The sequence below is a fragment of the Procambarus clarkii genome, chromosome 67, assembly GCF_040958095.1.
Source record: "Procambarus clarkii isolate CNS0578487 chromosome 67, FALCON_Pclarkii_2.0, whole genome shotgun sequence".
Lineage (NCBI taxonomy): Eukaryota > Metazoa > Arthropoda > Malacostraca > Decapoda > Cambaridae > Procambarus > Procambarus clarkii.
The window spans coordinates 18079093-18102923 of NC_091216.1; the positions used below are offsets into that span (position 1 = coordinate 18079093).

At 41.7% G+C, this 23831-nt stretch overlaps 1 protein-coding gene across 8 annotated transcripts in view; it reads right to left on the minus strand.

The window, feature by feature from the left end:
- The window catches only part of LOC123767760 (terribly reduced optic lobes), a 354074-nt gene that overhangs the window by 28263 nt on the left and 301980 nt on the right, over positions 1-23831 (minus strand). For all 8 annotated transcript variants that reach the window (XM_069310630.1, XM_069310627.1, XM_069310626.1 and 5 more), the window contains 10 exons: positions 23339-23556; positions 18195-18348; positions 14742-14935; positions 14403-14567; positions 11101-11295; positions 7057-7238; positions 4150-4286; positions 1762-1959; positions 950-1162; positions 679-826 (listed from right to left, as the gene is read on the minus strand). In XM_069310630.1, coding sequence (XP_069166731.1) covers positions 679-826; positions 950-1162; positions 1762-1959; positions 4150-4286; positions 7057-7238; positions 11101-11295; positions 14403-14567; positions 14742-14935; positions 18195-18348; positions 23339-23556 — 1804 coding nt within the window. The remainder of the gene's footprint in view (positions 1-678; positions 827-949; positions 1163-1761; positions 1960-4149; positions 4287-7056; positions 7239-11100; positions 11296-14402; positions 14568-14741; positions 14936-18194; positions 18349-23338; positions 23557-23831) is intronic.

A 23831-nucleotide genomic window follows, 5' to 3' on the forward strand; every position in this document is an offset into this window, starting at 1 on the left:
ATATTGTTTTCCTATTTCCAGCAGCAAAATGCTTTAGCAGTATAACCCTTCTTAAATATTCTCCTAACCAACCCTCACCCTGTCCACGGCTCTCCTTTCACAGTCAACTTTACACATGTAATGCAGTATTATTATTCTCATTACATCTCATAAGTCCAGATTTAGTAAGTTATATTTAAGTGAACATTCTGCAAAATGTTAAAAATTTTGTATTAAATATTGTGTCGTTTCTAATATATGAAACCTATCCCAGTGTGCCATCAGCATAACTGGATATATAGGTTTAAACTAAATAATGCAAAGAAGCTGAAGATTACACGCTGTGTACCTAATCATTTGGTTAGTCAATGTTGATCGATTATATTACAAGGCAATACAGGTATTTATTTCACTTAGAATGGCATTTCTGATGATTTATGGTATTTTATGCTTTTACTAATATACATGTTATCAAACTAGCATTGGGTAAATTATTACAACTATATCATGGTGGCTTACTCATTCTGTCAGGCACATGCTTAACGATCGAGACAACAAATAAATTTATTAATCATGCTATAGCCAACTAAAAATTTAAGCAAATACTGTCTGTATGATACATTAAATAATCCAAGATAAAGGAAAGACTCCAATGCAAATTAAAACTAAACATTAAATTGTAACAAATGTATGGCTTACCTTGGACAAGGGTTGACATTAACACCTGAGACAGCTAAATTCATAAAGTTTGTAATTTTTTCTTCACCAATAATTAATCTATGGATACAACCATAAAAACCACTTGTATGAGCTCCACCAGTCATCAAAGGTAAGTCTGGCACTCCTCCTGTTAAAAAGAAAATTTTTCATTCCCATCAATTCAAAATTTACTGATTTAATTTAATTACATGACAACCTATACATGAAGTTATATTAATGCTTTGCTTCATTAACATTTAAAAATACTCACCAATATATATATTGCCCTTTGCATTGAGCGCATACATTAAACCAGGGCTTTGTCCAGCCACTGCTGGAGATCGATCTAATTTCAATGTTCCCTCCCTTTCTGTTCGTTTGATTATCAAAGTATGCCGGTCTCCATTATCTACACGACTTAATGACCGAATCAAAGCTGGACCTGCTCCCAATTCGTAGCTTAACTCCACATAACCATTTTTAACTGAAACAGAAATGAATGCATGAGGAATGATGGTAGCAAGTGTTATTCAACACTCTTACCACCACCTTTAAAGACTTACAATTTAACAACCTCTTGTACACCAAATTTACTAAACAGTGAAAAAAATATGAAGGGAAATAATATTTAATAAAACTTAAGAAACAGAGACAGCAAAATATATAGGTCATTTTTCCCCCATTCTTTACAACTAGTTCATTCAAACTTGACCCTTCAAGTGTAAATCACTTCAGAGATCTAAGAGGTGGAAATATCTTTAGAATGGCAAGGTGGCCTGTGAGGAAATTGCTATGAGGTTCCAGGTCTTTAGGACAATCAGTTATGACCAAATTTGGATAATGAAAGATGGAAAGAAAGTACAGCAAGCAAAATCGTAGTCTCTGAGAAACAAGTAAAAAGGGGGCACTTGATGGAATTTAACATAATAAAGGCAGGAGAACCAGACAAGATACCACCATAGCTACTATACGAGGCTACGGAGAGGCTATGTAACCAAAAAAATAGGGTCTGAAATACAAAACTTAGCTGTAATATGAATTAAGCAACTGATGTATAATTTAGAAATGAAGCAAACAACTTACTTGCAACACTTATGTAGTCCTGTCCTTGCCCAGATACATTAGATTCTTGACCATACCAGAAGAGAAGACCATCAGACTTAAGTGTGGAGAACTCAAACAAGGCTTTCTGAGTGGCAGCACCATCTTCAGGCAACAGTGACTGATCAAACTCGACCCATGAATTGCCCAAGAATGATGCTGAACCTTCAATTTCAACAGCTAATTTGGGTAAAAAAATATACAATTTAGATTACATTATAATAATGAATAATGCATTCACTACAGCATACATTATCCAATGAACAAATCCACAAGGGGCATGACGAGGATTCAAACCTATGTCCGAGAGGATCACACATGCCCCTTAATTGACTGAGCTGCGACATGGTCAAAAGAATTGCAACCGGGAAATCAACTTGACCTACCACGGATCCTGCCGTCTCTCTGAGACACAAACCAGGGTTTTACACAATTCCCCCCATGCACCCGAGCTCTGTCAATAAGCTATTCTATCTCTTCGCCCTTACTTCATTACACACACATATCACAATAGTGTGATGCATCAAATGAACAAGTTTCATTTGTTCATTTGATGCATCATGCTATTGTGATTTCTGTGTGTAATACATTATCCAGTTTATGAGATGATTGCCTTTATCAAACTAGATATGGTTCAAATATGGTACTACAAGGGGTTCCAGTAGTACAGTCAGGTTTGTTCTCTACTCACAATTGAGAATTCTGGATTCAAATCCCAGGTGAGACAGAAATGGTTGGGCACATTTGCTATTATCTAATGCCCCTGTTCACCTAACAGTAAGTAGGAACCCAGGAGTTAGTCAGCTTGTTATAAGGTTGCATCCTGGGGGGGACCTCGATATAAGCCTAGCTAGTATAAATACACTCTGGCTGCCTGTCCCCCAACACAATGAAATTAAATACATGATGACAGTTATAAAAGGTATCCCCCCAGGCTAACATATTTTAGGACATGAACAGAATGATGTAAAGAGTATACCAATAAGGTTTTGTAATGAGTACACATTATTTTTTGGAACTACTATACCTCTGATTCCAACTGTGTTGAAAAGCATGTGAAGAATTATATTTTCAACTAGATATTTCTGGTTCTCTCTAAAGTACTTGATAACATAACCCATAACATCCTACTGGGAAAACAAGAATCATTTAGCAAATGTGGGCTATCCTAAATTAGTGAACTTGCTATCAAAGTAACTTTAAAGATATACATATGTCACTATCTCACCTGGTGTCAAAATTAATACCATCTCATACAGGGATCAATGCAGTACTGTATTAAGATAACTGCTTTTTCAGTGCACTGTATATTATTTACAATGCTAGCAATATTTACAATGTAAGGAAATGACTATTTAGTTACTCATGTCAACTCTCAAATGGGTATAATATACTCTTAATTTACCAAAAAATAAGGTCACCCCCAGCCTTACTAAAACATATCACAAATCAAAGATGATTTCCTATGCAAAAATATAGCATCGAATGAAACAAAATATATCAGAGCAGCACCTTGGTAGCTCCCCAGAGTTTTATCTTGTGGTTCAGGTAGGAATCAGGACTTACTTGAGAGGCTCTAGTTACTACAATGGCCCAGAAGAATACCATCATTTCAAAATATCTTGTTTTCCTTCCAAGGGTGCAGAGCGCGGTAATATTTTGTGGGATGGTTTAAATACACATTCAATCACTCTCACCATTTGTTAATTACTTAGGCTAAAGAACCTGCACTACTTCCCTGTCACAGAAATCCTTCCCCCTTAGTGATCTATATAGAACCGCTATACATCATCTTATAATCCTGTATATTTTTTAAATAAAAGGCCAGGAAGCAATGCACAAGGAGCCAGGTCTCATTCCCTGTAGTCAATATGTTGGCAATGATAGTTAAGCACTATTATACTACTATGTAAATAATTTTTTTTCTTTTGGGCATGATGTATTTTTTTATAAAGTAAATGTATAATGTTGAGGATTAATATTATTCTTAAATCTCACATAAAATAAAATTTGTCTCATACATTTGGAAATAAAGATGTATTTTCAATTTACAGTAATTGTGCTAGCTTACATAAATACTGTATATATACACTATCTCTGAAATTTAATAATGTTGGGCTTAAAAAGTTAAGAGGCAACATAGCCAAAATACTGTATGCAGATATTATACGGCACAATTCAAGTAAGTCTGTACAGTACCTGATTGAACAAAAGTATTCTGCAGAGGCATCCAAACTATCCTTACTATTCTCTACATACTCCTAAAGTGAATCTACACTTGAATCATCTCTAAGAAATGCATATTACCATTATCAAGATTATATGTAATATATGAATTATAAACAATAGAATAAATTTAAATCTACATACTGCGTTCACAGTGACTTCCAGTGAATCCCAGTGGACATTGGCATGTATAATTGTTGCCAGAACCAATGCAGGCACCATCATTCTGGCACGGATGAGCAAGGTTGCACACTCCAGGTACAATCTCACAGTTGTGACCACTGTTAGATATAAAAGAACTGGTAAGAATTTATCTTAATATGGAATTTTATTCTATTAAATTAACAGTGTCTAGTATTTATTAATTTATTGCATACAAGTGCCAGTCATTAACTACTTCTTGCTAAAAACCAGCGTTGAATGTAATGAAACGCCATTTTCTGGGCGAGACCCGGAGGCTCCCTGGAGCTTATACAGGCTGATATGCTAATGTCAGACTTTGGCATCAGTCATGTGTATGGAGTTCTGTGGCCCTACTGGGGACCACAGCCAGAACCTGGCCCCCCTCAGAGAGGCAAGGGAAGCAATGGCCTATAGAAACCCCCGTGTGGTTGGAAGCATTTTATGTCTGCCATCGACCGGGTCAGGCACCCAGAAAGGTAAGCGTCCCAAAACAAATCCCATTCTGGTGAAAATTGCTGCCACAAGCCGAACAGGTGGATAGATCTCCCCTAAAAGAAACAAGCAAACAATCATGATGTCACACGTCGCTGCGCAGCTGTCTGCGCAGCTCCCTCAACACAAAAACATAGCAGTGAGCGCTACGAAGGCAAACACCGCCTAGGAAACTGAGGCCAGAGAAGCGTCTGTCCCGGTTGACATTAGCTTATGAACCAGAGTGCTGTGTAGCCGATGCGGTGAGGTCTGGGGCCTCCCCCGGACACGCGGTGAGGCAGTAGTGTGTTATGTTTGCTTGTTTCCTTTGGATTGTAGGGAATTCTACCTCTCTGTTCAGTTTATGTTGTTAGTTTCTTACCATGTGGGGTTTGCTTTGTTATGCCTACCTTTCTGGGTGCTTAACCCCGGTCGATGGCAGAAAAGAAAAAACCCCAATCACAGGGGAGGTTTCCAGGGCCATTGCTCCCTGCAACCTCTCTGAAGGAGCCAGGTTCTGGTGCTGGACCCTAGTAGGTCTGAACTCCATTGCTAATGTCCCGGTCTATTATAACATACATTAGCCCGATAAGCTCCAGGGAGCCGTAGGGGCTCCCCACAGAAAAATTATACATACATCCATTACATACATACATATGCATAATGACTTGAATAATGTATTGAATAATGAAACTTCTCTTTCTAGTGGGTCTCTTTGTTGCTCTAAGAGATACACACTTGATTCGCTCCAAATCCAATATATCCCACCAGGTGCTTGTGAGTCATGAGCACCACTGCACAATCTGGTCCACTCAAAAGAGGCAAGGAAATCTGAGGTTGCTAACTCAACCCAGGAAAAGGGAAAACCACCAAAAGGGTATAATGTCCCCAAAGAGGCAACTGCATGGAAAAACACTGAGAACCCTGACAAATTCTGTACACACCTGGCAGCCGTTCCAACTGCTAATTACACTTCCCCACAAACAGATTGTTGTCATGGCAATCTGGAGCTCTTGTCAGCTAGCCACCTCAGTCATGCACCTGGTACAGCTTTGGTTGGAGCTCCTTGTGCCCCATTTTCCCTTCCGGACTTCACTTTCAGCCAAGCGTTGGCTATCCTTTAGTACTTTGTCCTGCAGAGGCCTATGTTTGTTTATTCCACTTTTATTTATCTTCATATGCATGTTTATTCTAGCCTCACATTTATGTTAGCCTCGAGTCTTATTCACCTCAACTGCTTGTGGATAGGGTTGCTTCTCTGTTGCTGGCATTGCCCCTGTCCTATCTGGATTCTTTTCTATGGGAATTCAGGTGTCTGCCCCTTGAGGCTGCCTCCTTTTGAGGGGCCTTATCCTGGGTAGTTTATGGGTTTCAACGCGTCTACGGTTCCAAGTTAGGGTGGAGTGGGATTTTTGTTTTCTTTGGGGCACACAGTTTTGGATTGCCTTCTGCTCTTGGCCTGTTTGCTGCTTATGATCTGAAGGAAGACACAAGCAGACGAACCACCTTGTCACATTTTCCTAGGTCAGGGAACTGTGTTAGATATTGCCTTACCCGTCATAATGAATACAAGTTTTGCATTGTGCTTGCGGGGGTAGAGCTTCAGCTCTTTGGTCCCGCCTCTCAACCGTTAATCAACTGATGTACATTCCAGTTGTACCAGGTAAATTCAAGTTCAGGTTCCTAGGCAAATTGGGCGCTATCAAATATACATTTGAAACTGTGTATGGAGTCTGCCTCCACCACATCACTTCTTAATGCATTCCCTTTGTTAACTACTCTGATGAGTAGCACACTTGCCCTGTGCCTCACTATTGATTTGAGTCCTGGCCTTGATTTGTTCTAGGTTTGAGTCCTGGGTTTGAGGATTGGGATCAATCCAGAATCAATCCAGCCAGTATCAATCCTGGCCATTCCTAGCCACGATTGACTGGCTGCTAATCCTTAACTATTTACCCCTGTTCGCCCAGCAATAATAGGGAAGTTGGTTGTCAACTGATTGGTAGATCATGTTCCAGGGGAAACTAGAATGGTAAATCTTAACCTGAGTTATGGGACTTGAATGCCCTAAGCCAGCTAACAGGAGTCAGAAGTTGTCTACTTATGTATAAAAGAAAAAACAAAAGATAGGTACAAATTAGAAAGGGACAGTCTATTGAATATAATGGAAATAGAGTGAAGAAGTACAGGTAGAAGTTGGAAACATGAACGAGTCAGAGAAGTATAAGAAAGTACTGGTACTATACAGTAGTTTACTCCCCATGTGTAGTGAATGTAGTGCTTCACTGGTAGTAGCCACCTTCACTGGCTACTACCAGTGAAGCACACAGGAAATTATCATTTATTTATTTAACAAATTAGTGAACAGTTGATTAACTGATGATCAGATTGGCTTACCTATAGCCTTCTTGGCATTCACATACATATCCTTGAGTTAGAGAAGGAGTATCAACACACTGCCCACTGTTTCTACATGGGTTTTGCTTACATGAAGAAACTGATGATCCTCCACACTGACCAACGTTTGCTGAATCAACAATTGCTTCTGCCAATTGTATTTCCTGGTCCATCAACTTTATCTAGAAAAAATTAGTTAAGATGTTTATTAGTCACAGGCAATGACATAGGTTACATTAATGTTAATTTAAAATTCTGTACCTTATTACTTAACCATGAAAAATAAACAACATTGAGCTCTCAATTATCAATTATGACAATTTTATACTTGGTTATTAATTATAAGTTAGCACATACTTCTGCCACAAAAAACTAAAATACCCTGTATGCACATTTTAATTAAATTGTTTTATAAATGTTTTTCCAACCATCATCGACCAACCTGCACTAGGTTTATTCCATAACAGTAGCTTAATACCTAGGTATCTCAATTCACTGCTAGGTGAATAGATGATTCAGGTGTGAGGAAACATAACAAGGCATCTCACCTTGGCCAGAAATGTGACTCAGGTTCAATGATTGTGAGCTGACTGTGCTAGATATTGCCTTACCCATCATAATGAATACAAGTGCACGCCTAAAATCCAGATTATATCGTTCCAGACCTGATCTGATTTTGTGCAAAAATTTGGATTTCAGGAAATTTGCCCTTTTCTGTGGGGAGCCCCGTCGGCTCCCTGAAGCTATCCAGACTGATATGTGCTATATTAGTTTGGGAACATTAGTTACAAGAATTCTGCCTACCAGGGGACAACGAGCCAGATCCTGGCTCCCTCAGAGGTGCAGGGACCAATGGCCATATGAGCACTCTACATTTAGAGTATATCATGTCTGCCATCAATTGGGGTATACCCCCAGAAAGGTAGGTGTAACAATACAAACCTCTACCTGGAGAAAATTGCAACCTACATCCGAACAGAACCAAAGAACTCCCCCCAAAAGAAAACAAATAAACAAGCAAATCATCCAAGCAAATTTTGGATCTTGGAATCACCACAATGTAAGGTAATCATGGGCACTAGGGTAGATTGCAGGGAGGCTAGACTTAATACCATGTATGACCTGAGAAACAAGTCCTGGAGCAGGGAACCAAGGAAACAGAATCAACCCATAACATTTAATGAAGCAGAATTGGTGGCACAAAGGCAGTGGCAAAGAGCCGTCACATGACACAGCACATGATGCACCCCCAGCTGAACCAACCAAGTGCTAATAACCAAAGGATCGCTCTGAAAGTCAACCGAGTTGTACTTTGCCAAAAAAGGAGTCGGCTGCAAGTGAACAAAATGTTCACCAAGGCAAAGGAAAAGAAAGCTCGCCTCTTGGGAAGAGTATAAAGCTTCCCAACCTGAACTATCAAGAGGCAAGAGAAACCAAAAACAAGGCCTTGGCAATAGAATCACGGACCAAAGGGTACAGTGATTCTCACTTCATTTCACAGTAAAGTAAGAAGACAGAAAAGTGAGAACGCTGTTCAAAGAGCGCACAGGCTCAAGTGGCGCATGAGCAGGCCAGAGATGAAGCAAAGCATAAGGCAGCCTTCAAAACAGAGTTAATGTAGTATTGACCCTGAACGCAAGCTGCAGCGGCTCCACCAGTGCCGCTGGTGGTGAGATGCTATACCGATGAGATGCTATACCGATGATGATACTTTTCAAAACGCTTGTGCTCTTTAGAGTGGAGTACTGCTGCACAATGACAGCACCTTTCAAAGCTGGAGAAATTACTGACCTGGAGAGCGTGCAGAGATCCTTTACTGCTAGAATCCACTCAGTAAAACATCTAAACTATTGGGACCGACTAAAGAGCCTAAAACTGTACTCCCTTGAGCGCAGGCGGGAGAGGTACATAATAATTTACACGTGGAAAATATTAGAGGGGCTGGTCCCAAACCTGCACACAGAAATAACATCACATGAGACCAGAAGACATGGCAGGATGTGCAGAATACCCCCGTTGAAAAACAGAAGTGCAACTGGTACTCTGAGAGAGAACTCTATCAACATCAGAGGTCCGAGACTGTTCAACACGCTTCCACTACACATAAGGGGCATAACTGGCTGACCCCTCACAGTGTTCAAGAGAGAACTGGATAAGCACCTCCAAAGGATACCTGATCAACCAGGCTGTGACTCGTACGTCAGGCTGCGAGCAGCCGCGTCCAACAGCCTGGTTGATCAGTCCGGCAACCAGGAGGCCTGGTCGACGACCGGGCCGCGGGGACGCTAAGCCCCGGAAGCACCTCAAGGTAACCTCAAGGTAAGGTGCCACACAATATGAGATCATACAGAGGCAACAGCATGAGTTCATCACGAGATGCTGATCAAGAGGAAGCCAAGAAACAGGTGCACAACATGCTTTGAAACTGAAGAGCAATGATGAAGGGGAAAGGAAGAGGGATGAAAGGAGAACCACTAAAACCTTATGGTGTTCCAGCTTCCTATTTTATGGTTAGATGCAGCTTTTCCCTTATTGTTAGATGGCATTCCTGCCTCCTCTTAAGGTTAGATGGCATTCCTGCCTCCTCTTAAGGTTAGATGGCATTCCTGCCTCCTCATATGGTTAGATGACATTCCAGCCACCTCTTATGGTTAGATGGTGTTCCAGCCTCCTTTTATGGTTAGATGGTGTTCCAGCCTCCTTTTATGGTTAGATGGTGTTCCAGCCTCCTTTTATGGTTAGATGGTGTTCCAGTCTCCTTTTATGGTTAGACGGCATTCATACCTCCTCTTATGGTTAGACGGCATTCATACCTCCTCTTATGGTTAGATGGCATCGATAGATAGATGGAGCAGAGGGTGCTCCAGCCACCTCTTATGGTTAGACGGCATTCATGCCTCCTCTTATGGTTAGATGGTGTTCCTGCCTTCCCTTACGGTTAGATGGTGTTCCTGCCTTCCCTTACGGTTAGATGGTGTTCCTGCCTTCCCTTACGGTTAGATGGTGTTCCTGCCTTCCCTTACGGTTAGATGGTGTTCCTGCCTTCCCTTACGGTTAGATGGTGTTCCTGCCTTCCCTTACGGTTAGATGGTGTTCCTGCCTTCCCTTACGGTTAGATGGTGTTCCTGCCTTCCCTTACGGTTAGATGGTGTTCCTGCCTTCCCTTACGGTTAGATGGTGTTCCTGCCTTCCCTTACGGTTAGATGGTGTTCCTGCCTTCCCTTACGGTTAGATGGTGTTCCTGCCTTCTCTTAAGGTTAGATGGCATTCCTGCCTCCTCTTAAGGTTAGACGGCATTCATGCCTCCTCTTATGGTTAGATGGTGTTCCAGCCTCCTATTATGGTTAGACAGCATTCATGCCTCCTCTTATGGTTAGATGGCATTCATGCCTCCTCTTATGGTTAGATGGCATTCATGCCTCCTCTTATGGTTAGATGGCATTCATGCCTCCTCTTATGGTTAGACGGTATTCATGCCTCCTCTTATAGTTAGATGGCATTCCTACCTCCTCTTAAGGTTAGAAGAATTCCTGCCTCCTCTTATGGTTAGAAGGGTTCCTGCCTCCTCTTATGGTTAGAAGGGTTCCTGCCTCCTCTTATGGTTAGAAGGGTTCCTGCCTCCTCTTATGGTTAGAAGGGTTCCTGCCTTATGGTTAGAAGGGTTCCTGCCTTATGGTTAGAAGGGTTCCTGCCTCCTCTTATGGTTAGAAGGGTTCCTGCCTCCTCTTATGGTTAGATGTGTTCCTTCCTCTTATGGTTAGATGTGTTCCTACCTCATATTTTAAAATATAATTCTTGACTTACTTGTAAAGAATCTTATTCTCATTGTAAATCATAATATTATTATTATGTGTTAAGGTACTACTTGGCTTAATATATTTTTTAATTCAACATTTCAACTGAAATTTAATTTTAAATTCAAATATATTGTATTTATAAGTAATATTCTCATAATACTACAAAATGATGATTTTCTTTTCAGAAAGAAAATTGTCAAAGAAAAATGTAAAAATTATACGGGCAACACAAGACACGTTTAGTTACCTCTGAAACGCATCCTGTGAATCCATTTTTGACTCCTACTTCAGGTGATATAGCAATGCGAGAGCGATCTACACCTCCAATGAATAATGGGGTAACTAGATTAAGTCCACGATTTGATCCTGGAGATTCACCATTCAACACCTGGCCATCATTAATCATCAAGGAACCTAGGCGGTCTGTTCTGTTTGCCCGAACCTGTAACATAAAATGTGTTAGGATGAAATATAGGATGCACTTAATGACTTATTACAAGTAACTTACATATTTTGGAACTATGCTACATTATTCAAATTAAAAAACTAGCATTGAATGTATTGAAACGCCATTTTCTGGGTGTGACCCGGAGGCTCCCCGGAGCTATCCGGCATTATATGAAGATATTAGACCATAGCCTCAGTCAAGCGAATGTAGTTCTTAGACTTACTGAGGACCACAAGCCAGAACTTGGTCCCCTCAGAGAGGCACGAGGAGCAATGGCTTATAGAAACCCCCTTGTGGTTGGAAGCATTCTATGTGTGCCATCGACTCGGTGGGGTTCCAGCCCACCAAGCTGAACCATTAGTTCGGAGAATGACTAAATGGAACAAAAACCACCGACCAGAGGGAGGGAGGGTGCTGGGGGAGCCTCCGAGGGTGCTACACAGAAAATGGCATTGCATTACATTCAACGCTGGTTTTCTGTGGAGAGCCTCGTCAGCTCCCTGGAGCTAGCTACTCAAAAAGCAGGATATTAGGGACTTACCCGGGAGGCGGCTGCAGTGCACAACTCGTAACAAAGATGAGACAACTCTCTGCAACTGCCGATCCAAGGTGACACAAGACCGCTGAGGGCCTGGTACATTAACACGATAATGGGCAGCCAGGACCTGTTCGACCTCCAAAACCCCCGCGACCGAATATCAGCCCAAGACATATTACCAAACACAGCAGCCCTGAGAACCAGAACCTGGCAAGCTGGGAAAGAACCACATCCCTGGCGAGCAGACAAGCGGACCAACTGGGAGCCCACACCAGCCAGTCGTTGAGATAGGCCAGGACTCAAACCCCTAGCATACACAGATGGGCCACCACAACCCGGGGTAAGATGCGTGAATATGTGAGGTGCCAGATTCAAGCCAAAAGTCAACAAAAGCTGTAAGCCTGACACCTCACCACAAAACCTAACCAATCCATGAACCCAGGATGAATAGGAATGTGCCAATACGCATCCATGAGGTCTAGGGACACCATCCAGGAACCCAACTCCAACAGAAGCTGGACCTGAGAGAGTGGTCATCCAAAAATAATGGAGGCGAAATCCGAGTCTCGCAGGAGGTATGCAGCAAGAGCCTTCCAAACCTCCCGCATGGAGATACGAGAGGCAGAAATCCTCTGGAAGGATGGGGCCGAGAAACAAAGGGAGCCCGGAACCGAACCGAAATCATACTCATTCAGGGAAGCGGAATAAGAAAACCCCTCCCCCCTGCAATAACAAGCCCTGCAAAGAGGGCACTAACACCCAAGCGGAGTCAAAGACGGCCCAAGACTTCCAGGTCGACTTCTTCCCAACCCTGGGATCCCCCAAACCAGTACCTGGGCAAAGCAGTCCTCCATACCCTCTACCCCCTGAAGAAACGGCAGAGTCCAAGGGAAAGGCTGAAAAGAAGGGGGCCTGCTGGTGGGACCTAGAAGCCTCGGCAGGAGGAACCGGCTCAAATGCCTCCTTTCCCTACTCGAATGAGGCAGCCCCCGACGCTGGCCGAGTCTCATTACCAACTAAACCCTGCTCCGACTCCAAAACTCTCAGATGCTTGGGAGCCAGAAGCAGGAAGGAAGATGCAGGATGAACAACAGGGGAAGGCCCAGTTAGCACGGACTGAACCAAAGTAGAACCGATGAACGCCACCAGGTCTGGGTCCCTATAACCAAAGCGAGGCAGCCGTAGGGCATCCGGGTTGGAAACCAACCTAGTGTATTACAGCAACCTGAACCTAGCATGCAACGCAGATGTTGTCTGTACCCTAATAGAAATGTCATCAGAATAGTACTGGAGAACAAAGAGAGAAATCAACTTGCAAGACTCCGGGTCAAAGGTGTTGTTGACCACACAGGCAGCATGAAGGAGGCAAAACAGGTGACTGTCACCCTGAGACAAGGGCACACAGCAACCTTCGAACCCACACAAGGAGAGCTGGAACTTGGAATACGCATCCATTGGTCCACCGAGCTCCAACAGGGTTTTCCAAGGCCAGTAGGCTGACTGCTATGGGAAGCCTGGGCAAGGTACACTATTGCTAACTGGTTTAGACCCATAGCTAACAAGGGGGAGCTCAAAACACTGAAACCCCTGTGACATGAATAATCTCGGGGGGCCTAGCAGAGGGCCATCAAAATATTTTAAGTGAAACTATAGCCACATCAGGCAGACCCCCACCAGGCAAGAAACAAAAACAAAATAAAACCCCCCCACAAATGTACAACGTCCCCAGAGGAAACAGAAACTGGCCGCAGTGTAGGTTGGCAGGCAGCACAACACCTTGATGCCCCAACCAACACGATACCACTTCCCACACAAGGATAAACAAGGGCCACGAATCCCCAGCTGGCCCCAAGGGAGGGGTAAATGCCGAGCAGCAAAAGCCCCCTACAGAAATGGTTATCCTGAATGTACCAGGGAAGGTAACACTAACACGCAAGGGCAGTACTCACAGGGCGTCTAGGAAAGGATGCTCCCTAAGTGCATGCAGCCCCGGCACTGATGATGAACACCTGGCCGCCACCACACAACAACACTGCATTGGTCGCCACGAAGGTAAAACACCACTTTGGAAATAGAGGCCAGAGAAAACGTCTACCCCGGATCACATTAGCTAGCAAACTGGAGTGCTGGGTAGCCAGCACAGACGAGGGGCATGGCAGTGTAGTGTTACGTTTGCTTGTTTCCTTGGGATTGGAGAGAGTTCTACCTCTTTTCCATTTTTAGTTATTATTTTCTTCCCATGTGGGGTTTGTTTTGTTGTGCCTACCTCTCTGGGTGCCTAACCCTGGTCGATTGCAGATAAGTAAAACCCCAACCACTGTTTTTTTTTTCCAGGGCCTCTCTGAAAGGGCCAGGTTCTGGCTCGTGGTCCCTGGTTGGTCGAACTCCATAGACTAATGCCCCGGTCTAATATATCACACATTAGCTCAATAACTCCATGGAGCCGTAGGGGCTCCCCACAGAAATAAAAGAAAAACCCTGCAAAAGTACAACGCAAATATATTGTTACAAATTAATTTAAAACTGCTCAATACTTTACATCAATAAAAATAGCAAAACTAACCTCAATCCACTGGCCTTCCTGAAGAGCATCACTCTGAATATTTGCAGTCCCACTTCCGGTATTGAAACGGAACTCTAAACGCTTATTTCGGATTGCTAATGATGTAAAATCTCCTTCACCACTTTCTTTTTGTGCACAGTACATTAAAACACCATCATCTAAATTCTATAAATAAACAATAATTAATATCACATAACAAAAATAAGTATAAAAGTGCTTATTCATATATGTGGGAGTGAGTGTGTATTGTTTGTATACAATATTTTCATTATCTAACACTTTATATGACACATGCTGCAAGCAGCTTTCACATTCATAAAAAAAAAAAAAAATACATACCTCAGGTTTAAAGTTCAGATCAACAGAAAACCGTCTCAGTGCTCTCGGTGTTGGGTATGCAATATAAGCTTCATTTCCGAATGCTGGCTCATAGATTGTGATGTCCTGTTCACAGCGTTGTCCAACCTTGCCAAATGGACAGTAACATTCAAAGCCTCCAGGTTTGTTGACACAACGACCGGTACCGCACACACCTAAACAAATATATAATTCATAAAAGATTAACTTTGTAAATAAATAAATAAATACACACCATATAAAGGATACAGTGACAAATGCCAAATAACTTCTACTTCAGGGCCCACACCTGGGTTTTCTCGGAACATGCTTTCAGAAAAATAATTCTTTGATATCCAACATTTGTTACATGTATTTACTATAAAACAAGCATTGAATGTAATGAAATGCCAATTTCTGGGTGAGCCCTGGTGGCTTCTTAAAGCTACTTTCTTTGATATAGGTAATTACCCAAGTGTAATTACCTAAATGTAGTTACAGGATGAGAGCTACGCTCGTGGTATCCCGTCTCCCCAGCATTCTTTGTCATATAACACTTTGAAATTACTGACGGTTTTGGCCTCCACCACCTTCTCAACCAACTTGTTCCAACCGTCTACCACTCTCTGTTTACAAAAGTGAATTTTCTTATATTTCTCCGGCAGCTTTGTTTCGTTAGTTTAAATCTATGACCCCTTGTTCTTGAGATTCCGGGCCTCGGGAATTCTTCCCTATCAATTTTATCGATTCCTGTTACTATTTTGAACGTAGTGATCATTTTGCCTCCTTTTCTTCTGTCTTCGAGTTTTTGCATGTTTAATGCCTCTAACCTCTCCTCGTAGTTCTTGTCCTCCAGTTCTGGGAGCCACTTAGTGGCATGTCTTTGCACCTTTTCAAGTTTGTTGATGTGCTTCTTAAGATATGGGCACCATACAACTACTGCATATTCCAGCTTTAGTCTAACAAGTCGAGAACAATTTCTTTAGTATTTTTCCATCCATGTAAAAGAAATTCTGAAGTTAGAAAGTGTAACATAGGCTCCTCGCACAATGTTCTTAATGTGGTCCTCAGGTGACAGTTTTCTATCCAGAACTACCCTAGATCCCTTGTTTTGTCAGAAGTCTTTAAAGATTTCACACATAATTTATAGGTTGTGTGGAGTTTATGTTCTCCAATTCCACATTCCATAACATGCATTTATTCACATTAAATTCCATTTGCCAAGTGGTGCTCCATATACTTATTTTGTCTAGGTTTTCTTGAAGGGCATGACAATCATCTAGGTTTCTTATCTTCCCTATTATCTTAGCATCATCAGCAAACATGTTCATATAATTGTGTATTTTATCCGGTAGATTGTTTATGAAGACAATGAACATTACCGGTGCAAGAACTGAACCCTGGGGTACTCCACTTGTGACATTCCTCCAATCCAATACATTGCCTATGATTACAGCCCTCATTTTTCTATCAGTTAGGAAATTTTTCATCCATGTTAGAAGCTTACCTGTCACCCCTCCAATATGTTCCAGTTTCCAGAACAACCTCTTATGTGGGAACTCTATCAAAAACCTTTTTTAGGTCCAGATAGATGCAGTCAACCCAACCATCTCTTTCCTGTAAAATCTCTGTGGCTCGATCATAGAAACTGAGTAAATTCGTTATACAGGAGCTTCCAGATCGAAAGCCATACTATCTGTCTGATATTATATCGTTATTCTCCAGGTGTTCTACCCATTTAGTTTTAATTATTTTTTTCCAATATTTTGACTATTACACTTGTCAATGATACAGGCCTATAATTGAGGGGGTCTTTCCTGCTTCCACTTTTGTTGATTGGAACTATGTTAGGTTTTTTCCACACATCAGCTACAACTCCTGTACACAGGCCATCTACTAAGTGCTATCAGTTGCAGAATTCTAGCCTATGGGGGGTATAAAGTGCCAGATCCTGATCCCCTCAGAGAGGTGAAGGGAGCTGTGGCATTTATATATTAGTTTACTCATTAATATATAGTCTGTGAATCGGCGAGTCAAAACAAACCACAGCTGGCTGCCTCAGAGAACTGCAGGCTCAATTACCTGAGCCTGAATCTTGACATGCCATTAGTACAAGCATTTGAACTCTAGTGCACCTTTAACCATTAACCCTTGTAAGCTCCCAACCTCAGAGCATTACAGAGAAGTCAATTACCCTTGCACTACTGTGGGTGAGGCACCCTACACAATGGGCCAGCCTCTATGGAATGAACTCTCAAACCCACCAAAGAAGTCACTCTTTCAGGGCAGGAGCAATGCCAGATGAGCATGTTAACATGCAGCTCGAAGTAAAAATTGACCAAAGTCCACACAATACGTGGGGTTTTTATTCATACACACTTGAAGCTATCATTAAACCTCAAAATGTTTCATTAGCAAAAGGCCTTGCAACTGGACGAAGTCCAAAGGGTGGGCCATGTTTATCTAGCATTCAGGACCCACGGGCTGGCGACTCAAGGAACAGTCAATACAGAGGGACATAAGCAATAAGATTGAGCTCTGTTGATATGGGTAGCCAGGGGCCAGAATCACAAAGCAGTTATGCAAGTACTTACGAACTTGTACATCTTTCCTCAATCTTTGATGGCTTTGGTTACATTTATTAAACAGTTTACAAGCATGAAAACTTCTCAATCAACTGTTATTATTGTTATAAACAGCCTCTTGGTGCTTCGGAGCTCATTAACTGTTTAATAATTGTAAACAAAGCCACCAAAGGTTGAGAAAAGATGTGCAGGTTCGTAAGTACTTGCGAACTGCTTCGTGAATCTGGACCCATAGCTCCTAGCACTGGGAGGTGGTGCTACCTGCCAGTGGCTAGCTGTAACCAGTGTGTTCGTCCTAACTGTTGGGTGGAAAGTTTGCTTCTTTGTTTTTATCTGTGAACTCTGCAATTGTCTGTTTTGCTTCACTTATTTTCTGGATGTTTCCAGGGTAAGAGTGATCATAACAATCCCCTGCTCCCTGCACTTCTGTAAGGGGCCAGGTTTTGGCTCTGGTCTCAAGTAGGCAATACAGATTTCTGGGGCTGATGAGACTCATATGTGGAGTTACTTCACGGAACCACTGTTTGGCCCCTCTAGGAAAGTAGTGTGGACAGAAATAAAGCAAAGAGATTAGATAACATTTATAAAGAAGACAACACACAATGAGCACAGCTTTTCCTAAAACTACAATATTTGACAAACTTCAATACAATATAGGACAGGGAAAGGAAGATTTTACAAATATAGGCTAGACTGCATGAGAGAGAGAAATGATGCAGAATTAATAGTTTCAATAATGTTGATTGTAATGTAGAATTACTGTTGCATAGTTTCAAAATGTAGATGCACTATGTATTTATAATTTTAAAATAAGGATAATGCAATACAATTATTTGATAGAAATTAAGTTTTCCATTGAAGTAATCCTTACCTGCATAACATGATTCACCAGTGTCTTCACATAGAACACCAGAGAATCCAGCAGGACATATGCATTTATGTCCCGCTTTAGTGTACGCTTCCTGACAGACTCCATTGTTGTGACATGGATTGCCAGCACAAGTCTCACAAGAGGTTAATCCTACCTATAAAAATGTAATACAATTATTAGGTTTTAAGCAAATTCTGTATACTTTACAGAACATTACAAACAATAAATAACCATAATACCTGTACAGTATTATCAGATTTTATAACATTTGACACTTATTAAAACAAACTATAAACCATTTCCAACTAGAAAACCTCATAATAGAACCTAAGGAACTAATAATGTGCTAATGGTACAAGGGCACATTCCTCCAATTATTGATTTTCCTTTGACTTGATACAGTTATAAGCTTTCATACTACAGATCTCGGTAGTACAGTCGGGTTCATTTTCGACTCACAATTGAGAATTCTGGGCTCAAATCCTGAACTGTTAGGTGAAAATGGTTAGGTGTGTTTCCTTTCACCTAATGCTCCTGTCCACCTAGGAGTTAGTCAGCTTGTTGTGGGGTTGCATCCTGGGGGGACGACCTCGATATAAGTCTAACGTGTACTGTATTTACGTATATACTGGCTGCATGTCCCTTGATACAACGAATTATCGGTATTATTATTATTAGATGGTGTCGTTTTTGACTTACGGTTGGGAATCCCAGGTTTGATTCCCAGGTGGGATAGAAATGGTTGAGCATGTTTCATTTCACTTAATGCCTTTATTCTCCTAGCAGTAAATCGGTACCTCAAAATTAGGCAACTGTTTTTTTGGTTGCATTTGGATTAGAGTCAGTAATTCGATACACACCTAAAGAATATATACAAAGACTTCCTGTCCCTAACAAAATACAAATTAATTATCTATTTACTATTCAATGTGATTAGGAATCATTAATTGTCTTAATTATTGTTCCCACTGAGAATATTTGCCAAATCTATACCTATAAAATAGGATGTCTGTTGGGGTTCTCCCAATGTAACTTTCACACAAGAAACATTGGGTATGTGAGTGTCATAGCCAGTTGGGGTTGGCCTAAGTGCCATGTTTTAAGAAATATCTGCATCTTAGGTGTCCCCCATGCAATTTTTACAAAGTCTGAAATGAAATATAAAATGAAATAAAACAAAATCATTAGTTATGTTTTCCATAGAGCTTTGATGTCTACTCCTGCCTTTACCCAAGTGAAATGGGAGAAGAGAGGGAGGAGAAGGAGAGGGGGAAAAATAGGGGGGATATATGGGGAGATGGAAAGAAAGAATGGAGGAAAGAGCGGGGAAGAAAGGTAGAGAGGGTGAGAAAGGGGAAAAAATAGAGAGGTGAGAGAGGACAAAAAAAGGAGAGGCGAGAGAGGGAAAAAGGGAGAGGTGAGAGATGGGGGAGAGAGGGAGACAAGAGAGAGGGGAAGACAGGAAGATAGGGTGGAGGAGAGGAGGGAAGATGCTGGAAGAAAGGAGAGTAGAGGGGTCTCTCTCCCTTTAATTAGAAGAGACAAATGTAGGAGAAAACATCAAGGCCCAAGAATCAGACTCTACAGGATACCTATCCCAACCAACCACATGTAAGGCCCTAATTTGGGAGAATTGCCTCAAGCAGAAGAGAAAGAACCTCTCTGCAATAAAACCCAACTGAGAAGCTGGAAAGCAGAAGCCATGTCTGAAAGCATCGAAGAGAGCTTCCTCAAGAGAAAGGAGGGACAGAAAGTGGGAGATGAACAATAGGATTAGAGTCCAACCCAAATCTGCCTGAGCAAGCACAGCCTGCTGACATGCAAGGATAATAAGGAAAAACTCTGCCATCACTTCCCAAAGAAAGGGAGCGAGCAACTTAGGCAAGGCTACCAAAGCTAGAATATTAGTAACAGAGCAACACCAAGCACTGAAGCCAAAATATCCCCAGAGTTGGTCAGAAAATAGCTCCATGGCAGCCAAATGAGCGCAGCCTATTATTCTCCATGGTCTGGACTCTGGAAAGCAAAGGCACAAGGAGCTGACACACGTTAAAGTCCTTAGGTAAAACCAGGTCAAACACGCAATTCTCCAGTAAACAAATGTACTGCTGAAGAACATCTGAAAGACGAATGTCACCTCCTGCCACTCAATTGTTTGGATACAGTAAAAACCATGCACAGTCCCAAAGGAAAACAGGGAATTATCTGCAAGTCAGGAAGAATTGGAGACACTGTACCATAATCTAAAAGTTGAAGCCAACCAGAATTCAAATGAGGATGGGTCCACCAAGGTAGAGAGGTCCTGATTCTGCAAGAGGAATTGAAAGAGGTCCGCCCAAGCTGAAGAAGGCAAAAGGAAGGATGATGGAAACCTCTGAAAATCAGATCTATCCAAGGATTCAAACGATACACAAAATGAATCCATGGAGGAGCAGCTGTGGAATCCCGCTCAAACATTGATGGAGGATAAGTTTAGCCTACTGCCAAAGGGCTGAAAGGGACCTAGGGACCTTCCCCAGTCACAAATGTCACATACAAAGACTCTGAAGCAGATCTGTATTCCACGTCTGTTGTCAAAAAGGAGAAGAAAGCATTATCGCAACTAAAGAATCAGAGGTTAACATAACCAACCACCTTCCCTGTAAAAAGAAGACTCCAAGTCTCCAGTGGGAAAGGACGGATTAGCCATCTCCATTGTTGATGTGGACAGGTCAACACAGGAGGTGGCCAAGCTACACCCACAGCTAAACCTTGCCTAGAATCTGAAACCCTCAAACGTTTTGGAGCCCATAACAAGGGATAGGAGGAGGGGAAGGGTAAGAGAGATCTAGTGAACTACGCCAGATGGAATTTGGGAGGGAGGGAAGGAAGGACAAACTTAATAACAGGTAGAATTTGCCAACTCCTCCATCTCAGAATCCCTAAACATCATAGGGGCCAACTCCAGGGCATAGATGTGTTCAAGCCACAAACAACAAACATGAGCAAAACAAATTCATAATGCAATTGCTGCCTGATAAATCTCTTGTCCTGAGAAAGGCTATACCAAAACTGAGACCCAGTGAACACAAACAATACAGGTTATGGGGTGGAAGGCATCACTCGCCTAATGGGCAGCACGTCGTTGACAAAATGTACGACATCCCTCAATCTTCGCAAGTATTGAGTCTGGGCTAGGCAAGTCAGTCCATAATGAGCCATACCTAAGACCTGATGGACTTTCTAGGGCATGAAGAGAAGAACTGATGCTGAATGCAGGCCCAAGGATAAACACAGCTGTGAAAGGCATCAGCACCTTTAATGCACAGTTTAATCAAAACCCTGAATGCTCCAACATCAGAACTTTGCAGAGAAGTCAAAGACCCTTGCATTACTCAGGGTGAGGCACCCTATACAGTAAGCTGGTCTCTATGGGACTAACTCCCAAACACATCAGGAAAGTCACTGTCAAGACAGAGAATGTCTACCAGGAAAGGGCAGCCCAAAGCTAATGCAGCTCGAAGCACACATGTTAAGCACATGCATGTGAATCTAACACTAAACCTTGAAAACAATATGCAAGCAAAAGGTCCACACAGGACAGAGTCCAAAGTATGCCCAATACTTATCTAGAAACAGTTGGGACCCATGAATCTGGCAACTCAAGTAGTGACCCACACAGGTAAACATCAGGTGAAGGACTAAATAGTATTGTCATGGGACCCAGCAACTCTCAGTGGTGCTGCCACCTGGCAGTGGCCAGCTTTAACACTTTCTGCAGATGAGGACTCCTCCCGGCGTCCTGTTTCGCCTACCCGCTCCCGCTAGGTGGACATCAATTTATGTCCTCTTTTAAAATATTTGTATAAAATTCAATTTTTATCCGATTTACTTTGGGTTTGTTTCAAACTGCGCGCCATGAGGCTCTCTTTCTCACCAATAGGCTGCATGGTACAATAAGTTCATGAAAGGTTCACAAACATAACACAAGTAAAAACATTTCGTGTGTGTTTGACTCTCACTGATATGTTCCAGCGTTGTTTTATATTTGGCGCTATTCTATCTTACGCTTTGTTGATCTTTATTACCTACGGGCTCATAGAACATTCTATTGCGAACACATTGACACAAAAATTAATGACGTACATAGAATAATAATGTCATGAGAGTGAAATAAGTATAAACTTTCAAAGCGCCGTGCGTCGTCCCGTCACCGATACCGGGTAACAATTTCACCACTTCCCACACTCTTGCGGGCGGGCCGCAATCATTATTCTACACTTATATTCATATCACCGTGTTGGGAATTTCATTGCGAGTCCATTGATACCAAAATTAACGCTGTAGGACAAGTGTGGAGGTGATAACAATCCCAAGAGTAAAAACATTTTGTTGCTGTTGGGCGCTCACGGCGAGTCATCTTCGTAGTTATTTATTTGGTGCTGGTATCCCTATACGTTTCGTGACTTTTTTTACTGATGTTCTTCTAGATAATTTTATTGCGAACATGTTGGTACCAAAATGAAATATGTAGCTCGAGAACTAAGGTCAGGAGAGTAAAAAGAGTATACACATTTTTGTTTTTACGCTTACGCGGCAAAACGCCGTGAGCACATCCCGCTTTCTTTTTTTACCTTCGCCGGGAGGCTGAAAGTGTTAACTAGGGAGGCTCATACTGTACTAATTACTGGGTGGATCGTCTACCGAGTCATTTAATGCTTCACTTCTCTTTTCTCTGTGAACCTTGAAGTTGTCTGTTTTATTCTGCTTATTTTCTAGATGTTTCCTTTAGTGAGGGTGATTAAAAAGAATCCCTTACTCCCTGTTCTTATGTGCGGGTGCCAGGTTTCACTCTGGTCTCTAATTGGCTATTAAGGACTTCCAACAGTGATGTGACATGTGTGGAGTTATATCAGTGCAGCCTGCTTCACGAAGCAACTGTTCGGCTCCTCCAGAAAAACTATTATTAAAAATGTGTAGCATTTACCAACTAATTCACCCGAGAAACATTCAAATTAAAGAGATTCCATTATAGATTTTAATTCCACTTTGAAATGGTTAAAAAAAAAAAATTCAGATAAATTGCACACTATTGATGACAATGCCAATGCACATTTCAAACTTAAGGATACAAGCTAATAAATTCACACTGAACAAAGCCTCACCTTATGTTTTACTTCTCTCATTAGGTCTACAGCATGATGTGTGCCAATCGTTAATCGACTTATGCAGCCTCTGAATCCTGTAGTAAAGCCAGCTTGCTCATGAATTTTACTGAAATCTGGCACACCACCCAAGTACATAGGTTCAATAAGGTCAAGTCCAAGGAAGCGTCCTACACTACGGCCAATAACAGGTGCCTCATCATTTACTACCATTGTTCCTGTAAGAAAAATTTTTGAACTTTATGATTTAAATATACAGAGAAAGAAGGCACAATATTTAGTGGACATGGTAGGAATAGATGTTGGAAATTAAACTTTTAGCACCATCCTGAAATTAATACTGTTACATTAAACATAAAAAAATATTTCATATAGTCTACAAGTATGCGAACAAAGCAATGGATAAGGAAAATAGCTGATATTTTTTTCTGTTTCAAAACTAGTCAAGCACTACTGAGTGGGTAACTGTTGAATGTCTAAGTTAGAACTGTCA